General features: G+C 38.2%; 1 protein-coding gene across 1 annotated transcript; it reads left to right on the top strand.

The window, feature by feature from the left end:
- Positions 1–20,396, top strand: MPP4 (membrane palmitoylated protein 4). Its single transcript, XM_017834135.1, is given in 21 exon segments — positions 1–79; positions 641–762; positions 1,682–1,759; positions 2,481–2,561; positions 3,124–3,255; positions 3,903–3,984; positions 5,134–5,219; positions 6,209–6,280; positions 6,712–6,908; positions 8,026–8,090; positions 8,847–8,864; positions 9,883–9,921; positions 10,652–10,672; positions 11,880–11,894; positions 13,316–13,357; positions 14,146–14,316; positions 15,148–15,228; positions 16,187–16,280; positions 17,087–17,195; positions 18,808–18,942; positions 19,933–20,396. Coding segments are annotated over 21 exon segments (1,911 nt in total). The 3' UTR covers positions 20,125–20,396.
- The last annotated feature ends 95 nt before the right edge of the window (positions 20,397–20,491 follow it).

Raw genomic sequence — 20,491 nt, 5'->3', positions numbered from 1 at the left:
ATGCCATATTCAAAGAGGGTGGAATCTCCTTGAGTAAAGGAGAAGATGGAGGTGCCAACAGTCTGCAGTAAAGATAATGGTACTCATAACTTTTGCATCTCTTTACCAGTCTTCTTTCTCTTTGAAAAAAAGTTTTATTCCTTGGTCTCTGTAACTCTTCTTCCATTGAGTCATGAGAGAGATAGATGAATGTGACTGAAGCATTAATACTTAGTAATTGGAATGATTCTTGGTGTTTAATGGTGGTATGCAGTTAACTTAAGAGAACATCAGAATAGAATGTCTGGCATTTGTTTGTGGCTTATAAAGTCAAGAGTTTTTTGTTGTTTTACCTCTTCTCAGTAGGAGGTACGAGCTTGAACCCAGACTGATACCTGTGAGATTCCCTGTGTGTTTTTCACACAGGTCAGTTGTAACTTGTTAGTATTGACCTAACCCTGCTGGTTAATAACACAGTAAAATAATTCTTATGCAACAGAGTTGATTGCAGGGAAAAAGCAAAGCAGACAGAAAATGTTTGTGCATTTTGGAAGTATAAATTAAGGAAAGGTGCTTTTTGAAGGCCTGGGTCACTGTTTGGCTTTGGTTGGTCTTCTCTTTGTACTGAAGTGTCTTGCGCTTTTCTGTTTCTTGGGCTCAGGTGTATCTCATGTTCTGACTCTAGTGCTGCAAGAACTCAGTTTGCTCTGTAAGAGAGATGTCAATGGTGTTGGCATGTTGTATGACCTGCTCAGATCTCGCTGGCTGCAAGCACTTTTAAAGGTAAAGTAATATGGAGCTGTGAAAGCAAAGGTTACCTAGAGAGCAAGCCTTAGGGAATAGCGACTTTATTTTGCCGTATCAGGACAATAAATGCTTATTTACACTAAGTGTTGATAGTCCCAAAGTCAGTCCTAACATCAGCAGTCAAGGTGGCCAAAACCCTTCTGCTCTAAAGGAAATGTCTTGGACGTTTAAACTCTTCTACTTTATGTGTCTGTACTAAGGCCAAGGGACAGAGACATAGGCTGAACACAGTGTTGATCAGCTCTCTTTTCTATTCTTAAATCTCTATATGGCTATGAATCCTACTTTTTGGCTTGTGAAATTATGTTTTTTATTTTGCATCTCACTGATCTGATATGCAGTTGAAGATTTTATGTTGTGAGAGAACAGAGTTTTGACCGATGTTTCTATCCTGAGCAGAACTGTATCTCTGAAACAAATTCTGTACCAATTCTACTTTTCATCTAAAAAGGATTTTTAAAATCTTTAAATTTTAAACAAGAAAAACTTGTAGTGGATAAGAATGCCCATAAAGCCATTTTAAATACAGCAATTTGTTTTAAGTTAAATTTAATTTGTTAATTATGCCTGCAACTAGAGGAAGGAAACACTGTGAAACAGAGAACTGACACTATCAGGCTATTGATGTGTGTAATCAGCTTTTCTTATTGGAAAATTCAAAACTGCAGTATAACTGGCTGGCTAGCTGATAATATGGAAAGACAGTGAATTCTAGACTCAATTTCAGATGCATTAGACATTAAGGATTTAGATTGCAGGCTCTTTGGCTCTAGTTGGACTGAGAAATTTCTAGAAATACAATGTTGTCCATTGTGTGCTGTGTATGTATCTATATAATCAGGTGAACAGATTAGTGTTGTCATTGCATTGTCTTGTCTGTCATGGCCTGCAACAGATTTATGAATGCCTCCAGCACTACCTTGGAAAAAGACCAGTTCCTGTCACGCTGCAGGCACGTGCATTGAATCGTGAGGTGAGACTGTGTATACAGAGCTTATTGCTTTACTTACTCATACCAAATTAATCAGCTTGGCTGCAGGTAAGTGTTTTGGTATTTATTTTGTGTCTCAGGTGATGTCTCACTATATAAAGTTAAAAGATTCTCTCTTTGCACATTTTTAAAATTATTCAACAACCCTTACTGTGTTAAGAGAGGGGGCGGGAGAAATGGGTACAGCCATGCTCACTGGACTACATGAGTCCTGGCCAGTGTAATGAACACACAGTATTTGTTTTAACCACTGACCAGGTATTTTTCTTTCCATGTAACTGTGTGATTCAATATTAGGGCTACAATCAAGCAGTCTGACATGAGGCCTCTGAAAAGCTTTTTAGATTTTTCTAATCGTAATAGCTGATAGGTTCTTAATCTTTTAATTAGTGGGAGAGTTGACTCTCCTACTAAGTAGAGAAATTGAGACTAGTGATGGAATTGGTTGAGGAATGGGAGCAAAAACTAATTTAGAGCACATGGCACTGCGCCTGAACTAAATTAAGCCTGGCTGAATGTTGCGCAGCTGTGGTCATATTGTCCAGTTCTAGACCAAGCCATATGAACATCCTCTGAGTCATAGAACTCAGAGGGGGGGCTTAACACTGTCTCCATATCATACTCCTCTAATTTCAGTGTAGAGCTTTCTAAGCTAATTGTCCTCCAGAATCCGTCTCCGGACTTTCTCTCTTACGTTTATCAGGTGGTAGAGTTACTGCGCGAAGCCCCTCAGTCTGGAGAGATCAAAGAGCTGAGACGACTCCTGCGTGCTCCACACTTCAAGGCAAGTCCTGCATAAGGAAAGGAAAAGTTTGCTCACGGACCTGTCTGCATTTGGAATGGAAATGGATGGGCAGCTGTTCACAAGAGCTGGCAAAGGAGCCAGAAGAGACATAGTTAATAAGTCACAAACTGATCTGGTTGTGAAATCAAATGTGGACTGTGTATCTGAAGTACTTGCAGTGGGCTGTGTTTTATTTAAGGGCTATGTTTGAAAGATGTTCCTTGCAAAGTTTTAAATTATGGGCAGTTGATGCAAACAAATGTAACCAGATTTTCCTTGAAATTGCAAAACCTGCATTCTTTACCCTAGAGCTCCAAACAGAAATGTTTTGTCTTTTTTAAGTTTTCCAGAAGAAGCATGGAGAGCAACTTTTCTTAAAACTTTGTTTCATGGTTTAATTTTTCAAGTGGAAACAAGAAAATATCGATGTGTGCAAGGGATCTGTATTCACATAGGAACTTATTCACTGATTTTTGTTTTCTGACCAGTCACTGTTTAAAGCTCTGCTGTTGTATGATCTTTGTTGTGGGTTGGTTGATTTGCTAGGTTTTGTTTGTAACAGGCTTTGCTATCTGCTCATGATACTGTGGCCCAGAAAGATTTTGAACCAACCCTTCCACCACTGCCAGACAACATACCTGAAAATGAAGAAGCTATGAGGATTGTCTGCTTAGTGAAGAACAACCAGCCTCTGGTGAGGGAGCTTTCTGGTATCTGTCAAATTATTTTAACTTAGACAAGCAGTGATAATGTATCAGATGCAGATGCATATTGGTTTCTTTCCAGGAATGTCACAGGGATTGTGAGCATTCTTGTCCAATTTTTACAGAATCACAAGGATTGTTGAGGTTGGAAAGGGCCTTAGGAGCCCATCTAGTCCTGCACAGTGCAGGTACAACTGGAGATGTCCAGTGCCTTGTCTGCTTGGGGTTTGAACATTTGGCAGATGCATTTTCATTACATGAGATAAAACCAAACTGAATTTAAAGCTTTTCCCTTGGACAAAATAGAAATAAAGGGAGGAGAGACTCTGAAAGTTCTTTAGAAATCATTTGTGCTCATAAGCAGCAAACGCTGTATAGCTTAGTTAATCTGTTTTAGGAAAAAATAGCTGTAGTATTGAGATTGTCTGTAAGAATCTTGTCTATCAATGTGGTTGTTTTAGTGTGATGGAAGTTGAGGACTTAGTACTGATACATTATCACTACATCCACGTTGTGGTAAAAAAGCTGTATTTTTCAGTGCCTTTTTGTCACTGTGAAGATCAGACCTGTGATATGGAAGGAAACTTACTGAGGTCCTTCAGTGATCAGTGTGCTTTTTCTTTGTTCCTTTTTCCAGGGTGCCACCATTAAACGCCACGAGATAACAGGGGACATCACGGTTGCCCGTGTGATCCATGGTGGCCTGGCAGACAGAAGTGGTACGTGGAATTGGAAATAAAGTGATACATAAAACTGAACTTGAAAAATAAGATATTTGAAGTAAGATAACAGCTTAGCTTCTACAATTACTGTTCCGTTATAGAGCAAGAAGGTGTGGACATTGGACAGCTCTGTAAATAGTGACTGCAGTGACTTTGATTCCGGCTTCATTAATTTTCAGATGAATGTGCTTGTTTGAGACTGACTTGAGATACAAATCCAGTTTTCAGTAATTTTTCTTGGCACCAGTACCTGGGTATCCCAAACTGCAATGTAGTACGAATACCAGGAGCTCGTTCCCTAATGGACAAATGGAAAACATCAGTCATTTGTGATTCTATAAGATAATGGGCTTTAAGGAATATGTAGTAATACTTTTTGGCACTAGTCCACTAAACACTTTGGCAACATTAGTTGCTAAGCAATCTTCCAAGGAGTTTCCTTGGAAATGTTACTATTTTGTCATCCTAGAATTGAATGTGTTCCATGTCCCTTAGGAAATGTAATATAACTAAAATGTAAGACATCTGAAGTAAAATTCAACTGTAATCGTTATAAAATCGTTCCTTTTAGTATTTTCTGGACTTTGTACAGAGAAGAAAACCCAGCTTGTTTAAAATAGCTGATTAAGTTCCGAGTTTGACTAATGTTTTAGCTGAGTTAAAGGAAAACAGAAAAGAAAACAATATTGTGAAGATTTTAATGTAAAGGACAAAGAGGAGTCCCAAGATCTCCCACTGCACCTGGAGTTTTTGAGGGTCTGGTTCCAAGTCTCATGGTCTAGTAATATAATGGGTTAAGCTAGAATAGGTTCAGAGGTTACTTTGGGAAATGGAGCTATATTAAAATGTTTATGCTACTTCTAAGGCAAATTATGAGTAGAATGTAAAGATGTTGTATGGGGGAGGTGAGAGGAAATAAGAAAACTGAAGCATACACAAGCTTTTTGTGACCCACAGAAGCCTGCGGTCCCCTCCAGGGGCAGTGCAGCCTAAATCCAAAATGCCTTCCTGCACCACCTGCTGTATGGAAACTTTTGATGCTGACTTTCAAAGCTGTGGTATATCTGTGTGACCCTGCCTTGCCTACCCAAGATAATCCATCCTGTGATTAAACTGCTGCTGTTTTCATGGTTGCTCTCACTGTAGGGTTGCTGTACGCTGGAGACAAACTGGTGGAAGTAAATGGAGTTCCTGTTGAGGGACTTGAGCCTGAGCAAGTTATTAATATTCTGGTATTTAATATTTTTAAAATATTTTTTCTACTTTGTACCTTAATAATAATAATAATAATCTGTGTGTTCTCTCTTTTGCACCCTCTCTTACAGGAGAAAGTCTGAAATCTTTAACAGAAAATTTAGATTGTTTCCTTACTGTGGATGAAGTTCACAACTGTTAATGAAATCAGAATATATGAAACCAGAATTAAATCTAACTCCTGTTCTGGACAGAAATTAACTTAATTGTGACTGTTCCACCTGCAGCTTCTGGGAAAATACTAATTTGTTCAGACTTTACTGATTCATAATTTTTTCTGGAAGTGCCACTCAGTTAATATTCCACAAGAAAGTAGTGGAAAGGTGCTGCTCTAATAAGAGTCCATGTTACAAAAGCAGAGCGAATGAGCTTGTAAGCTCATACCTTACTTTGCAAAAAAAGGGCAGTGTAATTACTGGTGTCAAAATTCTCATGAAGAAATCTATTGAGATGTCCCTGTTATTTGTCATTTTACCCACAATTTTTCAGGGTTCTTCAATGCGAAGTATGAAGTGCCAGTCAGTGAAGTATTTCTATATGTAATCATATCAAGTCTATGTATTATTGCCCTGGTTGTACTATTTCTAGGTACAAGAAATACAAACTCTGTTGGAATGATTAATTATTAAATATTTTTCCTCCCCCCTTTACATTACTTGTCTAACCAGACCCTGCTGCTAATTTAAACAAGATTTCAGTAGAAAGATTTGGTTTTGAGTTAATGCTGAGATTATATATACTTATAATGAAACATTTAATTAAAAAGATTTAGCAAAACTTTGAGGTTTTATTCTTGAGTTTCCTTTTGGAAAAAATATAGTATTGACACATTGACTCTACCTAAATTCTATCTGTAATACAGACATTATAGTAACCTCAAAGCCATGTTGTGTTAAGCTTGTGCTGCCAGTGTTTAATTATTTCTGTTGAATACCTACCATATTTTAATCCTTTTCTAATCACTTAGGCCCTGTCTCAGGGGACTATTATGTTCAAATTAATTCCAGTTTCTGATCGGCCTGTCAGCAACCAGACAACAGTAAGAAACATTCTTTTTCTTTTTCCAGATTGTTACTGCAAACAGTTACTGCAATAATGCCTAATTGTGTTATACAAAGAAATGATGTTGCCTAGAAGTTTATTGCAATCCTTAGGGTGTTACCTTGCTTTATGGCCACCTCTCAGCTGACATCACTATGTTGTTGCTGAAGCAGTAAAGACAGTAAGTGGAAATGTAGTTGCGTAATGAGGGCATTTTCAGAGTGATCTACGGGTTGAGGGTATGAGATCAATTGTTTTTTCCTCCCTTAATTAACAGATAGAGTTTGGGGCTTGATCTGGTTTTTAAAACTTTGCTTCATCATTAATTGACTTTAAGTTGCAGCAAAATCTGACTCTGTGATTGTAAAGCTCATGTTGCATCTGTTCTAAACCTGTCTTCCACTTACTCTTGTATATTTTGTTTACCAGCTTTATGTGCGAGCAATGGCAGATTACTGGCCCTTGCAAGATCCTGCCATACCATGTGCTGATGCAGGTTTGCCTTTTAAGAAGGGTGAAATACTCCAGATTGTGGATCAGAATGATGCTCTCTGGTGGCAGGCCAGGAAAGTTTCAGATCTCAGTGCCTGTGCTGGACTCATACCCTCAAATCATCTTCTGAAAAGGTAAAAAACAGTTTTCCTGATTTCTAGTTAAAAAATTAGCCGGTTATTCAGACTTTGTAATTTAAAATTTTCCCATGTTTTATAGCAGTATGATTCAGAGAGACATCTGACAAACATCTTTCCTCTTTCTGTTCTCCAGCTTCTTGCTCTTCTTCCCTTAAGAGCACCTATGTGAGAACAAGCACCTGCATCATCTTAAATTGCCATCTAAGAAGTTGGCAGCACTTGTCTAGTCTCTGTGCTAGTTGCTAAGTCATCTAGCAGAGTGTAGCAGCTGAAAGATTTGTGGAAATGGGGGCACTATTAAGGGCCATCATCTATGATTAAAAAAAAAAAGACAGAGGGAAGAGTGGGATACTAAAAGTATAGTATTTTTTTAAAGATTTCCTGTGAGGCACGAGTGACCTCTTCAGCCTTAGTCACAATCAAGTAGACCAGATTAAAAGAAAGGATAGAGAAAAAAACCCAAAATGCTCAAGGAAGAACAAGGATCTCTTGCCTGTTATTTTCTGCATAAGTAGTCCATTATTTTTACTCTACACACTTTCAGAATAAGAGTTCCTAAACTGCTGTAGCACACTTCTCAACTTGATCCTGTAACCACATGTCCTGGCTGTGGTTACATAAGGCTATGCAATTGTAGATGGTGGATAACATAAGGCTATGCAATTGTAGATGAGAAGCCCCACTTTGTACTATAATAAACTTACCTGTGGTCTGTGTAGTGAAAGTTGAAATCAAACTGGGTTTGATTCAGGCTGCAAGCAGGAGGCTCTGTGTAGTAACAGAGGCAGTAGTACCACTGCCTCTAGCAGTAGCACATTCTTTTACTTCCAGGTGTGTGTACCACAGTATGGCTTACATTCCTGTCCTTTCATATAAACTCTAAATACTTCTGGGCTGCTGATTTGGGAATCACCTTTCAGTAGTTCTGATAGCATGTTGCTTTCTTTCAGGACTCTGCAGTGAGCTAAAACATTGGTAATGTTTCAGTCTTGTTGTCCTCTCTCGGTTCAATACTGATTGGTCTTATGTGTAAGCAGTGAATCTGGCTAGAGCATAATGTGCTTGTGGTCTGTTTTGTTTCTTTAACTGTGATAAATTTATTTTTATGTAGGAAGCAGCGAGAATTCTGGTGGTCTCAGCCCTTCCAGCCCCATCTCTGTCTCAAATCATCAATGTGTGAGTGAAAAGTTACTTGAATGGTACAGTAGGAAAGAAAGATCTTGTCTTTGTTTCAGGGATACTGAAATAGAAGCTCATACAGTTCAGTTTGATCCAAAGACATTGTTTCTGGAGCCATATTGTAACCCCAGAAGTGTGTTAACTATCTCCAGAAAAACAAATACCTGATAATTGTACCTGGAATACTGGCAGTGGAGCTGGTTGTCTCCAGTGTACTTGAGATCTGACTGTGAGAGAAGCTGTGAATTCACCTTCATCTGATGTCTGTAGGATTTAGGAGCTCACCAGGAGAGCCAGTTCTCTCTAGGATAATTGGGTGTAAATAAGTCTTGAGGTGACAATTGTAGCATTCTGGCTTTCCAGTTCTGCACTGAAAAGTGCCATGCAATGTTTAGAATGTTTCTTTGTCATAAAAGCTATTGAGAGAATGCTGAAACTTCTTTTCTTGAGGTCTAAGATAAGCTATGCTAAGTTTATTCACAGTAACAATCCAGAAATATCTGCCAACTATAACTTTCTGTAAACATGTAATTATTCCCAGACAAAAAAATGTTCTTCCTGTTTTCTCTTTCCCCATTTTCTTCTATGGTTCTTTATGGAAGTATAAAATTTTTCTCCTGTGATAAATCCCAGAGGGATGTTTCATTCCCTAGGATTCTTCTTGCACTGATTGCTTTGTTTGTTAGAGGTGAGGCTCTCTTTCACCATGATATTATTGCATTTTAACTGCTTCAATGGATATGCTGTGAGCAGTAAGCACTGTGGAAGAAGGTAGGAAATCTTATCTGGACAGCGTTGTATTTCTGTACCTGGAACCAATATAGCACGTGGCTTTTAAAGGCTTTTTAAAATGTTGTCAGAAATGAGGCATTTTGATAAATACATGCAAAAGAAACCTAAGTTCTTATTGTGTTATGTGCTTAACATAATGGAAATTCAGCCTTTTTTCACCTGGAAAGGTAGATGCCTACATTGTCTTAAAGTGGAAACTTTAGCTATGCATTATCTGTTAGGGAACTGACAGTTTGGATGGGTTCTTTGGGAAAAGAAAGGCAACATTTCCTCTTTCTCTTTTCCTCTCCCTCTGTCTCTCCAGAGCAGCTCTGAGAGACCATTTCTTTAAAGGTTACTTATGGGCAGAATGGGGTTGACAATTGCCCTGTAACTGCAAAACAGCTCCCTCGGGGCCTGTCTGGAGGGGCACAGAGAGAGAACACACAAACAGTGCAGCATCCTGAGCCCATGAGTTTGCCCAAGCTCGTGTGATCACATTTCAGGGACATGAATGGATGTGGGCTGGGGATTGAGAGGGAGCTGAATCCATCTTTTCCTTTTCTTCCTTGTAAAAGTAATAATAAAATAATAATAATGCTTTCCTTGAGTGTAGCATATTGGGAAGATAGACTTCTAAAAGCTATAGGATAAAAAATTCTATTCCCTCATGGTAATACTTAATAAATAGATATCTACTGGATAAACAGACTGACAACCATGTTAAACCTTTCATTATTTCAAGAGGAGAATTCAGATTAGACATGTTTACCTCTCTGCCCCATGTCCTTCAGAGCACTCGTTTAAGAAGAGCTTTGTGTTCACTGAAGACAAGGAACATCAGTAAATTGGAGTTAACAGTTAAAATCCTTAAAGATGTCTAAATCTAAGATGATCTGAGCTCCATGTATTTTCTTTCTGATGTCTGAGTTCAGTCTTTTAAGATCTGTAAGGTTGTTTTTCCTCCCCAGTGTTTTTCTCATTCAGACGAATTTTTTTTCCTTGTGTTGATCTGTAGAGGACGACATGCAGATTGATGAGAAGTGTGTGGAAACAGGTAACTGAATTCACTTGAGATTATTTTATTTGCTTCAAGGAAGTAGCTAGTTAAAAGCCTTGTTTTATTTCCCAGATAAAACCCCTTATTCTCCTAGTGAACTTTAAGATAGAAAATTCTGTTGGTCATACCTTGGAAACCTCGCCCAGTATTAGTGCATTAAAATGAGCTATTTGCAGTTCTGGTGTACGGTGCTTATAGTCAAGTATTGTGCTGAAAAGAGGAGCAGGGCAAAAATACCTGCTTGAATGAGATCCAACCTCTGATGCAGGTTTTGGACTGTGGCTGTTAGGTTACCATAGTTTTTTGCCTACTGTATATTTAATGCCACAGATTATTGTAGTCTTGGAGAACCCACACAATTCATTGTCAAGAAACTGATCTCAGGAGCACAGGGTTTTAGGCACTGGACAAGAATAGGTTTTCATATGTGAATACTATGTGTGAAGACTAAAAGCAGCAGAGCTTATTCTTCCTTCTCCCAAGGTAATTCAGAAAGCTCTCCTGGAGGGATATGTTCCTGTAGGACTGGGTGGAAAGAGATGAGGCAGTTAACTCAGGTTATGGTAAGCTGTATTTTGTCACCTCAGAGTAGATGGATCTGGGGAAAGTATATGTGAGAGAGACAGATAGGAGCTGGAAAACTGATCTCTGATTCTGAAATTCTTTAGAAGGAAAAGAATTAAATTTTTAATTTATTTTAATACCTTTGCTATCTGGACTAAAAAAGATGAAGAAACGTTTGAGTCAGGTGAGTTCCTCTGACCTAACTCTAAATCCTTTGATATTGTTCTGCTGAGAGAAGGGTGTCCAGAGACAAACAACTGTCTCAAAAACAAGCAGGTGACAAAAACCAAGATGTCATTTTAGCTTCAGAAGCTGTTCTGGCTTGAAAAGCCATTGTGTGAAATCCTGTTGCCTTAAGTCTTCCCCTTGTTTTCTGATTCCCCTAGTAGTAAGGTTTTTGTCCTGTTATGCCACAAGCATGAGTGTCTCTTCTCGTGCATCAGCACCAGGTCTGTTTATCAAATCCTACTCAGTTATACCCGTGCAAACTGTGTGCACTGATGTCAGTGCATAATTGGATTACTTTAGGGTAATATGGAGGCCTGAATCCCCAGTGCCTCTAAGAGCTGACGTGGTAAAGAAGAAAGCTGTTCTGGATTCCTGATTGTGTGCATGGATGGCACACAGGAAAGAGAAATGCTTATAAAATTAATTATTTGTGTTTAAAACATAAAATCAAGCCAATATGGGATTTTTTTTTTTTTTAATTTCAGAAAGAGCTACTTAGTTACAGCACGTTCAGAGTTCTGCAAAACTTATGTCTTCTACAGTAAATCATTTTTTCACTAGAAGAACTCTACTGCTAAACTTCTCATTTGAAATATTTGGTAATCTTGTGGAGAAAATGTCATTTGACCTTACACTTGCTCTTCTCCACAAGGTCCCTACTTGCCAGTTGCATCTCCTCCTCTTACCACAGGTGGTTTGTTCTCTTCCACCTCTCAAGCAATGCCCAAAGCTTTTAGGGCAGAACCAGCAGGTCTCCAGGGCAGTCTTTTGTTTCCAGGCTAGGATGTTTCTGATAGCTGCACTTGGGGATTACTGTAGCAAATCCTATTCACTGCTCAGTGCTGAGTCAGCTCTCTGCTGCATCCACACGGTCGGTTGGAGTAATAAAGGTGCAAATATTTGCTATTCTACATTTTAACCAGTAGTTGTTGATGTATTTTGCAGTACAATACTGACATAGATGCTGCAGTTGAGTCTCTCATACTTTGAGAATTAAGAATTCATGCTCAAAGAGGCATATTTTAGATTTAAAGTCTGCAGTACCTGTTTTCTACATTTCCTAAATGCATTGGACGATGCTGGTTGGATTTTTTAAAAAATCATAGTATAGACTGTCTTCTCAAAACTAATTGTTTCATGTCTGTCTCTATCTGAATGTGCAGAGGAGCTTAAAGAAGGTAACATAACTTTTTTCTCCCTGTCTCCTGTAAACAGTAATCTGATAGAATTTATCTGTATTTATTGCTTTACCGGGAACTCCCACTCTTCTTGCAATAGCCAGTAGCTGAATTGCTTGTTCCCTGTAGGATTCCACACTGCACTCCAATACCATAGGACAGAGTGTAGATAAAGCAGAAATACATAAAAATATTTGAATGATGGCTCAAGAGACCTGAAGATAGAAATGATATGGGCATATGTCAGCTGAACAGTGCTCTGAACATTGCCCTGAATGAGCAGTTTTGTGCCAAGTAATTTTTTTCTAAAGTCATAAACAAGTTTTTAGTCCATATAGAAATGTAGGAGTAAAACTGCAGAGGTACAAGTAGTGAAGAGTGCATAGATGTGAAAGAGTAACTAACATGCATCTAATTTTGTTTCCGTACTTGCATGCTTATGAGAACTGTAAATCAAAGAATCTGGTGCTAAAAGCATTTCACAGTTTGCAAAAGAAAATGTTCCTTTCTTGAAATACTTACTGCTTTTAAAGACATGCCTATGTCTTCTGTATCTCATTCCTGCTTTAGTAGGGCCTCAATAAAGGGAATCCACAGTTTGGGTATCTACATGCAAGATTAGGAGGAAGTTAGGAGTCCTTTTTGAAGAGAAAGCTGAACACTGACACCATTTTTTTCTTCTTGGTTATATCACTTTTCTAAAATAGTTTCTAAACTTTTAGAGTACTGATCTATTGGGAAATTGGTATTTTTGAGCCTTACGGAATAAGGCAGATTTAATAGATTTAATTTTTTAAAAAATGCATGCAGGATTTTAGAAGTCTCACCTGAATAGTAAAGCCTTCGTGAGGAACAGCGTGAGGATGGGGACAAAAAGACTCAGAGGAAACAGATTAGGCTGACATGTTGGAGCAGAGATGCAAGCTGCATTTTCCAAACATGCTATTGGGCAGAAAGTTAGTGATAAATTTTTTGTTTCTGATTTTGAGGTACTGACTTGCTGGTTATTGTTTTAACTAAAGAATTCTTGTAAGCTATGTTTCACCTGAAAAGCTTAAATTAGGTGGAGGTTTTTTCACTAATTTCAATTGCAAAACATTGTCTGGCATCTAGTTATCTTAGGAATTAAACAAATAAAATGGTGAGTTTCAAATATAATTTAGAAAGTACCAAGACTTTCTAAGTTTTTTTTTTCTCTTACAGAAACATTGGCCCTTTGAATTGGTCACTGGTCATGTGAAATATTTTAATATTTCATACTATGAAATATTGTGCTTTTTAAAAATTATATTAGGCATAGTATTTCCATATGTTTACTGAAACTCTCTTTCCTTTGGAATCAGCAATAATTGTTAGCCATCTAATTTATAAGATTTTACTGTTCCTTTTTATTTCATGAGTATTTGTTCTTTGTATTCTAGAAGAGGAAGAATTTGGTGAATTTGGTCAACGAGTCTTTATTGGTATGCAGTGACTAAAGATAAGTAAGATAACTGAGACTTAATCTAGATTAAGTGCTTGTCTGAGGTTAAATAAAATGCTTTGTTCTTTATATCACCTAAAAACTTACTAAATGGAATTTTGCTTACTCTGTTTTCCAAACTTCAAGAAGTCTCTTTCCTCCTAATAATGCTAATTCTCTCCATTTAAATCTGTCTTCCTGTTAGGTTTCTACCAAGACTTGGCCACTGCTATTTAAATTTGACTTCATGATTAATTTTGCGTAGTGTTGTCTGTCATCTGTTGAGAATAATCATGAGGGCTCTCTTTAGAAAAGCAGACCTCTATGTGAAGTTTTCAGAGTTGGATGGTAAAGTGGGGCCACAAAACTATCTCTGGTACTAAACCTTAGTGACCTTTAAAATACACATTCTGGAGGCTGGAGCAAATGTTCTCAATTTGCTTCATGAGAGCGAACCAGACACACTATCAGAAAAGATGGCCTGTTCCCTAGGGATGCTACATGTAGTCAGAAACTTCTCCTTCAGCTTGTTTTGGAGATCTTTTGGTGGTCTTTAATTCTGGTCTAATTTTCAGGTGACTTTTGCCTACTCTTTAGCTGTCATTTAATGCTCAGAGGTTCTCTCAACCTGTCAGATCAAGCGCAGCAATGAAATCCGCTACCATTCACCTTGCAAAAAGCTCAGAAGGAGTACTATGTTTGTGGCTTAGGAAAAGACCCTCCAGGCTACAGAACTAGTTGCCTGCATCTTGGGTGTGTTTTCCAGTCCTGATGTCTTTGCCCTCACAGCTGGTTTCCGTAGGAGTATGCGCCTGTGTCGCAGGAAATCCCGGATCAACCAGCAGTCGTGTTACACGCGGTGCCCCAGCAGCTGCTGCAGCTCTCTTGCAGCTCCCTATGAAGAGGTGGTCAGGTACCAGCGGCACCCAACAGACCGGAACAGGCTCATTATACTCGTGGGTAAGGGGTTAATTACCTTCTCAGGCCAAGTTCACAGCCTTGTGCCAGAGGGGAGGAAACAGTCAGTCATGGTCTGACCCACTGAGGTTTCCTGCAGCTGATTGCACCAGTTGCTGACTGTGCAGGTAGCTCTCAGAGCAACATCTCAAGAATCATTGTAATTTGACCCTATTATTGATTTTAAAGTTTAATGTAAGTATCATCTTCTTTGGTTGAGATAATGAATGTTTAAAAACAATAATAATAAAGTCCTTAGAAGAAGCTGTACAGTTATGAACGCTGGTTAATAATGCAGTTTAATAGGGAAGTGGTTCAGTTTTATATTCAGTTGGGACTGAAAAAGATTTGTAACTTATTAGAAAAGATTAGTAACTAATTTGTAACTTATTAGAAAACATCTTTATGTGGAAGCATTTCTACAACCAGTGTTAAGTGCATACATATGACAACAGTAAGAAGAATGTTTGAAATTTAACTCCAGACTAGAACAATCTCAGTCATGGACCGTATGGAAAGTTAAAGATGCCTTTAATAATGCTTGGTATAGGAAATACTGTATTAAGTGGGCTGCAGGCTCCCAAGTAGACTTTGATGTCTCTCTAGTAGACTAGATAGTGGCTGAAGGGAAGCTGCTGTTCCACAGTGTACCAGGGTCCTCATATAAAGCAAACAGGGTAAAGGCAAATCCAGTGTCCTTTCTAAGTCTGAAATTATTTGATAATTTTTTTTCTTTTAAAATACTGTTGCTGAGTTGCCTCCTGGGTACAGCTGTATTGCTGGGAAGTGATTTGTACCCTGTTAGTAATATTAGTTGCTTTTCCAACTCTCCAGGTCCCGCAGGAGTTGGTGTGAATGAACTAAGGCGAAGGCTCATCACAAGTAACCCACGAGAGTTTCGAAGTGCCATACCTCGTATGTCATGGTTTTCCTCTTTCCCCCACTACCTCCTTCAAACATGATTAGGAAATGCCAAGTACCTCCCTCTTGCCTTTGTGTATTCATACACTCTTTGCTTTATGGCTGTTTCTTCAGCTCCATTGAAAGCCAGTTTTGTTTGCTTTCATAAGGATTAGTTTAAAATATGATTTATCTCATTTTGGCAAATCAAACAAAGGTATTTTCAAGTCCCAGCTCCTAAAACCCTTGAAAGTTTTGCATAGGTAACAGTTATCTGCATGATTTTGTTTAATCTTGATGTTTACTTTTCCTAGATTTAAAAAAAAAAAAAATAGTTTCTGGGGGATACCGTAAGTTCATAGTGTTTAAGTGATCAGATATGAGAATGAAGGCAACAGAAGCTGGTGCTTAATAGGCTTTGCAGCTTTCCTTATTAGCCTTCTAGTCTCAAATGAGACTTATGTAGCTTAATTTCTGACGTAACAACTGGAATTGTTTCTACCTGTGCTTAGTTGGTTCTTGAGAATTAGATAACAAAACAGGAAATTATGAATCCGAAGCTAATTGAAAATTCAGGACTTCTTTTGTGCTTAAGATCCTAGATACGGGGAAGGTGCAAGTGTGGGAAAGCTTGTGGGATTTTTCTGAATGACCTTTAATTAATTTTACCTCAGAGGAGTAAATAAAAAAAAAGTGCAACCAGTTCCAAGGCAGTTGGTTTGAGTCAGCTATTTGGATTAAACTACTCTCCTTCCATTTCAAGAAATACAGTTGCTTTGATAACTTTCAAGGACTTGCCACTGGGAAGCCATTAGAGTAGACAGGGCTTTTGCTCTGGATTAACAAATGGAAATAACTCGTGTTATTATTTAGGAAAATAATTTAGTCCTTTATGAAGTTCTCATTTTCATCTATAAAATTAGAATAATTTAGTTGCAGCTGATTTTTTTTTTTGGTGTGTATCTCCTTTCAGACACTACTCGTGTTCAGAAAAGTTATGAAATGAATGGTCGTGAATATCACTACGTATCCAAGGAAACTTTTGAAAACATGGTGTATAGCCACAGGTGAGAAGGAGAGATGAATTACATTTCTATGACTTAACATGATCCAAGAAAACACAGTTTTGTATTTAGGTCCCAAGTCTGGGCTGCTCCACCCTTACTATGTAAGTTTGCTGTAAATTTGGGTCAAACTACTCGAGACAGTTGCTTCAAAGACTGTGTTTGTGCAGTTGCAAATGGTTCCTCCACACTTAATCTCAGAATCCTTCTAAAAGAAAGTGGGATCTCTAGTCTTCAGCACATTAGATGTGTAGGTTATGAGTTCACAACTCTCCTGGAAACCAAACTGCTTTTGAAAATTGAGCAGTGAGTCAAACCTGTTCCTGACCTACAACTCTGTTGCAGGATCTCTGCAGTGATGACATGTAAGCAGCTGAACTGTAAGGGCTAAACATTAAAAAGTTATCTGCTCCTTTCTGTACATCAATAATCTCTCTAAGACAGACCAGCTCAGCACCAGAAGCTACATTCATTGAGCTGTGCCAAGTGCTTTGAGATCTTTGGATTTATGAAGTCATTTGTAGTATATAGTTGACAAGCATCATTAAAATCACAACCTCTAAACACAAAATTTGTAACAACACGATGAGTAAAAAATGCATGTTTTGGAGATGTTGAATTGTAATGGGTTTGATTTTGTGTCCAGTGTAGCAGGGAAGAGCAAAGGTGAAGTGTTCATCAGTGTTCACTATGTTTTATGATCATTCAGTCCTGATCACTGGATTACATTTGAAGATTTCACCTTTAAGTGGAACCTTTTTGAGTCTCAAATGCTCTTTCATTGTCCTTCTTTCTCACCCCTGTTGCAGAATGCTGGAATATGGGGAGTACAAAGGGTACCTGTATGGTACCAGTATTGATGCAGTGCGAGCAGTCCTCGATGAAGGGAAGATCTGTGTAATAGATCTAGAACCACAGGTGAGTGGTAGAGGGGAAGGGAATATTCTGGAAGGAAAAATAATTTTCTCTACATTCTTGAGCTATTGGAATGCTGTCAGTTGCTTTGTCTTGTTTTTCACTTTACCTCATGGCGCTTTGACCCAAGATTATTCTTTGCATGGGTCTCGGGTGGTGGTGGTACTACAGTGACAAGTATGTCGAGACAGTTCATTTATTTTCAGGTCAGCAGCTGCATGACCAGTTTGGATGGTACAGAAATGAGTTTTCATGCTTGCTTAAAGTAAGGATTATTCTTTCATGGGGAAACTGTTGCATGGGATTTTCTCCTCCTCCGAGCCCTGTTAGTTGAGAATTCTGTCCTTCTGTCACCAATCTCTGAATACCTTCTGGTAAAAGCAGCAACTATTAAAGTAATCAAGCAGAAGCAGGGCATTATAGTGTGCCTCTTTTTCTCTTCAGAAGTAACAGCTAAGAGTAAGCTGCTCCTTCACTTAGATGCTATTCACATTTTTTTTCCTTCAATCTTTGCATTGAATGTGCTGATGAAGATAAGGCTAATAAAAGCCTGGGCTTGCACATATTTAAGGTACTTAGAGCTGTGTCTGGCAAAATCTCACCAACCTTCTCTGGATTACTTGTGTTATTTAGTACTTAGGAGCTGTTTGGGCTATGGTGTTGCAACATCTTTTCTAACCAAACATAAAGAGAGACACCATATCTCAGTAAACCTTGGATATTTCCTTCTAATTACACAGAGTCGGTGTGTTGGAGCCTTAGGTTAGCAGTGGTTTGTGCTGCTTAAAATAGATGTTAAGTTACATGACCTGTGGGGGTACTACTTGAAAACTCAAACTGCTGTAAGAGGCAGATCAGGTCACACCTTACTCTTCAGATCTAAAAATCTCCTTGGGTTTCTTCTGTTACATTTTTAAGCAAAGGGGAGGAAGAGAGGTGTTGGATGGTGGGGTGTGTAATCTTGCCACTTGAACAGATGTGCCACTATCAGTTTTTTAGGGTTTGAGTTTAAAGGACAAGTTTTGGGAAGGGTATCAAGTAACAGCAGTGAGGTAGGAGAATTACTGCTGAGTTGCATACTTGATTTTAAATCTGGTGGTTTGACCAGCTTTACATGCTATGATTTCTTTTTCTTTTTTTTTTTCTAGTTCTCTCCATTGCTCTGTAGAAATTTGAAAATGCTTATTAGCATAAGGGAATGTTACATAGAACAATGATTTCTGAAAGCAGGATACTTACTTTCAATATAGAACAATAAAGGTGTACTTGTTCTAAAGGTAGCTCCCCAACAGTTAAAAAAGCACAGGTTTCAAATGCATCTTTAATGTGTTGATTGTAGAGATCTGTTAATTACTCTGTTCTGTCATTCACTAATGTTGAAAGCATCTCCTAATAAGGTTACCAAGCAGAGTTAAATGATCCTTGTATGGTACAGCTGGTTAACAGTATCTGGTCCAGGGATTATTAGTGAGACCATTTTCAAGTAGGTGTTCCTGACAAAGATGCCTCCTAGGTCTGGAGATAACAGCATGTTGTAAACAACTGTTTTTATGGGAGTAAAAGTGGGATGAATACACTTTAAATACTTAAACTTCACTTTACTCTTCATTTGCAGGGCATACAGTTAGCCCGGACTCATGAGTTAAAGCCCTACATTATATTCATCAAGCCACCCAGCATAAGCTGCATGAGGCAGACTCGTAAAAATGCCAGGATCATTACGGACTATTACGTGAACATGAAGTTCAAGGTGAGATTTGGGAATAAAAGAGAAATGAGTTTATTAATCTGAGATTCCGTGTTTAGAACATAATGCACACTACTGTCTTACAGTGATAACTCTTAAAAAAAGATTATTGTGTCTTTAAGATGAAATCTAATTATTCTTGTCTCATTTGGTTGGGATCTTTTTCCCCCTCCAGATTTGCTTTGAAGCATAAGGGTTGTAATTTGTATCTAGGGGACTGAGGCATTTTTCTTCAAAATGTCTTTAAAGGAGAAGCTGTTTTGCATATTTTTGTTTTAATTAACTGCCTTGTGTCAACATTTGAGTCAACATATATATTTACTGTTTGCACTGAAATACCTGGAATGCACTTCATTCAGTAATTTAATAAACTATTTTTTCACATATTTATAAGAATGTATTATTAGTTCACATATGCTTAATAGCAGTATCAGTATCAACTCTATACTTAGTTCTATAGATAAAAAACAAATCTGGCTTGTAGGAAATGCATACCTTATATTTAGAATGTATATAGAGCTTTGTCACAATTGTTTCCATGCAAATCATAGTCAAGTTTAGCATCTTAGTGTTTTGAAGACCACAATCCGTAACTGTATGGAAATGAATCATAATGGCTACAACAGAAAGAAACATAATCACCGGAGAAATAAAATAAAATCTGGATCAGAACACAAGCATTAGTGGATTTGCCTTCCAGTCCCTAACATTCTCTGCCAGCACTCATCATTAGAATAACCTGTTTGGGGCAAATGGAGCATACCATACACAAGGCACTTCCTTGGGAAGGGTGTGGCAGTCAGCCCTGTTTTGGAGACTTGGAACTGACTGTAGCAGAGGTGCTTTACTGTAGCAAACTGTAAATGAAATAAAGTAGACTGGCGCTATCTATTCACCTCGTGTTTATGTGGGCCAAGGTGCTCTGGAGATGCTGTGCAGGTACGGTTCTCTACACAAATTTTTTAAGTTTTATAGACTTACTCTGTCTCACAGGAAGAAGATTTACAGGAGATGGAAGAATCAGCTAAGAAAATGGAAGTCCAGTTTGGTCAGTTCTTTGATCAAGTGATTGTGAATGACAATTTACAAGAAGCATCTGCACAGCTGCTGTCTGCAGTACATCGTGCACAGGACGAGCCTCAGTGGGTCCCTGCAATATGGATATGCTCAGACACTCAGCCCTAATTCTGAGCAGCAGGCAGCTTCAGAAAGATTACAGCTTATGTTTTACTTCAAGAATAATCCTAATGTCAGGATTGCAAGAATTTATCTTTGTATGTAAGGGATTTGGAAGAGGATTAGGAAAGAAGCTGCTACAGGAGATATAATCATACTACATTCTGTGTAGCTCTTGAGCTTTTTATGTTACAGTTGCATCCACTTTTGTACAAAAAAAAAAAGGAAATATCGTGAGCACTCAATTACAAGAATAAAGAAAAATCTATTTTGTTGGATGTGTCTGTGTAATTTGCTTATACATAGCTTCAGAAAAGTCCTTTCCTTTCTTTTTATCGTGGTCATTCTGGTACTGTTATACCTGTACATTCTGGAA

Source organism: Lepidothrix coronata, unplaced genomic scaffold (assembly GCF_001604755.1).
Source record: "Lepidothrix coronata isolate B3197 unplaced genomic scaffold, Lepidothrix_coronata-1.0 Scaffold7, whole genome shotgun sequence".
Classification (NCBI taxonomy): Eukaryota; Metazoa; Chordata; class Aves; order Passeriformes; family Pipridae; genus Lepidothrix; species Lepidothrix coronata.
The sequence above is the reverse complement of the archived record's forward strand: the minus strand, read 5'-3'. Positions and strand labels throughout refer to the sequence as shown.